At 44.2% G+C, this 2,377-nt stretch overlaps 1 protein-coding gene across 1 annotated transcript in view; it reads left to right on the top strand.

The window, feature by feature from the left end:
- CLSTN2 (calsyntenin 2) overlaps positions 1-2,377 on the top strand; it is a 361,956-nt gene that overhangs the window by 283,349 nt on the left and 76,230 nt on the right. The window contains exon 8 of the mRNA XM_015585757.2: positions 2,063-2,184. Within this exon, the coding sequence (XP_015441243.1) occupies positions 2,063-2,184 (122 nt within the window). The remainder of the gene's footprint in view (positions 1-2,062; positions 2,185-2,377) is intronic.

Genomic DNA, 2,377 nt, shown 5'->3' with positions numbered 1-2,377 from the left:
ACAAAGGGAGGGAGAAACTCCGAGGCTAGAGGATGCTCTAGATCTCTCTCATTCCTCTGGTTCCACCTCCTCACCCACAACCTCTCCTGACTCCAAATAAAACTAAAGAGGAAAATTCTGTCTTTTTCCTAATATTTATCAACAGAAACTACAAGAAATCAGTTATGAAATATTTAGTAAAATCCCAATAACCAAGCCTGGGTGTTTTGCCATCCCAAAGACTGAGTGCTCCCCAAGACACTGGCCCAGTCCATCCCTGACACATTTGCTAACTGACCTTTCACCTCCCTTCTATTCTTTGGTTGCATTTTGAAGAATGAATATGCTTTTGTGAAAACAGCATACAACACTACTTTGTTATGTTGCTGTGGTCACGAAGCATTGTAATAATCCTTATAATATCTTACAGTCATTGAGCATCTGTTCTCATTGTCTCCATTAAGATGCTTTCAGTTACAAGGAGTGGAAAATACAGATCAAAATGATGTCAGATAATAATAAAAATAAAATAAAACAAAAGGAATGTGAGGTTCTTGTAACTAAAAATGGACAGAGCTATGACAGCTTCAGGCAAAGTGTCATCACAGCCCTGACTCCTTTTCCTTGCAATTTTTCAGCTCTGGCATCATAAGTGTATCCATTTCATGTTAGCAAATATGGATGCAGCAGTTCCAAGCCTCCCAGTTATGTACTACAACTTCTAAAGACAAAGAGAATATCTCTGCTTTTTGCTTCCTGCTAAAAAAAAAAAAGTAGTAGTTCTTTCCCCGAACTTCTCAAAAAAAAAAAAAAAAAAAAAAAAAAACTCCTGAATCACTGGCCTGAATTGAGTCACTCGCCAGTTCCAGACAGAAGCCACAGGGCCAGGCGAATGGCCTACATTGCTGGACTTGGACCTGGGCCCTGAACCAATCACTGTGGCAGGGGGATTTCCATGAGCTTGTTTGGCCAGAACCAATCAAAGCCCATCCCTAGAGATGGAGTTGGAGTTGTTTTCCTTCCACTCAAGCCACATGGGCAAGGTATGTACAGGAGGTACACAAATCAACCACAGTATCCTATTTTCATGATAGGATAGGATCCTATTCCCATGGATTAGAATATCCAGCATTCTTGTCACAATACGGTTAAAGAACCTGGGCTCTGAGAGGCTAAATAACCCTCTCAGCATCACTCGGAGATATTGCTTCACCCAAACTCTGTCTGAATCTAGGGCCCGTGCTCCTTCCACTATGCCTGGTCCCCTGCTCATTTACCCAACATCTATGGAGCATGTGCCACATGGAAGATTTCCTTGTGGGCTGCTATGCAGTGAAATGTGAGCTCTCTGAGTACTGGTCAAAGGACTCCTCCTGCCTTCCCAATGGGTGTTATCTGGTGGCTACAGGACATTGTGGCTGGGATCCAGACATGAGATTTCCTAAGAAGGAAAGGAAGTTTCTATATCAGGGAAGGAAAAAGTCTCATCCATTGTCTATGAATGGGGAGAGAGATTTGGAAAGTCACAGAACTATGTCTAATGCTGGAAAATCAATTTGTCCCCTCCTGCCAGCAACCAAAAGTGAGGCAGCTCCCCTCAACTGCACACAGATCAGAGAGGGAGATGTGCTCTGTGGTGCCCCTCGTCAAGCCTGATGAAATGAAAGCCCAGAACTCTAGGAGAAACCAACTATGTTAAAGGAACTCAGGGTCGCTGATGTGATTGTCAGAGAACTCCCTTAACCCTGTACCAAAATTTAAAAAAAAAAAAAAAAAGTTTTTTAACCTAAGTAATTTGCTCCAGGGACTGATGTAGTATCTGAGTATAGGTTAAGTTGGTATATAAAGCCCAGATGGCTTCCCAGCAGCAGTTTTGCTGTGGGCTTTCTTGAATTTTCTCTCTTGCATTTAGTGAGCTCCACCACGTACGTTCTAGAACATTCATCGGAACCAACTGTAAAACAGAAAATTAGAATGCCAGTGTCCTTTGAGGTGTGCTTAGTGATGTAGCTGGAAGACTTCTCTGGCAGAAACTGACACAGCAATTCCCTCACCGCCCCCAAATCCTCTTTCTGCTTTCCAGAAATGAACCGGCATCACTACGCCTTATATGTGCACAACTGCCGCCTCGTCTTCCTCTTGCGGAAGGACTTCGACCAGGCTGACACCTTCCGCCCTGCGGAGTTCCACTGGAAGCTGGACCAGGTATGGTGTGCACCTGACATCTCACCCCTGCTCACTCCTTTGCAGGGGGGGTGGTGTGCTCCAGTGATGATGGCAGTGGGTAGGCCTTCATGGTTCTGGTTACTTGCTGATTTGGGGAAGAATTAACTCAGGGAGACAAACAGCATCTTAAAGTCAGGATGGAAACTGCTGCCTTAAAGACCATTTGGAGGTG

The sequence above is a fragment of the Pteropus alecto genome, unplaced genomic scaffold (assembly GCF_000325575.1).
Source record: "Pteropus alecto unplaced genomic scaffold, ASM32557v1 scaffold92, whole genome shotgun sequence".
NCBI classification, from domain to species: Eukaryota; Metazoa; Chordata; class Mammalia; order Chiroptera; family Pteropodidae; genus Pteropus; species Pteropus alecto.
The sequence above is the reverse complement of the archived record's forward strand: the minus strand, read 5'-3'. Positions and strand labels throughout refer to the sequence as shown.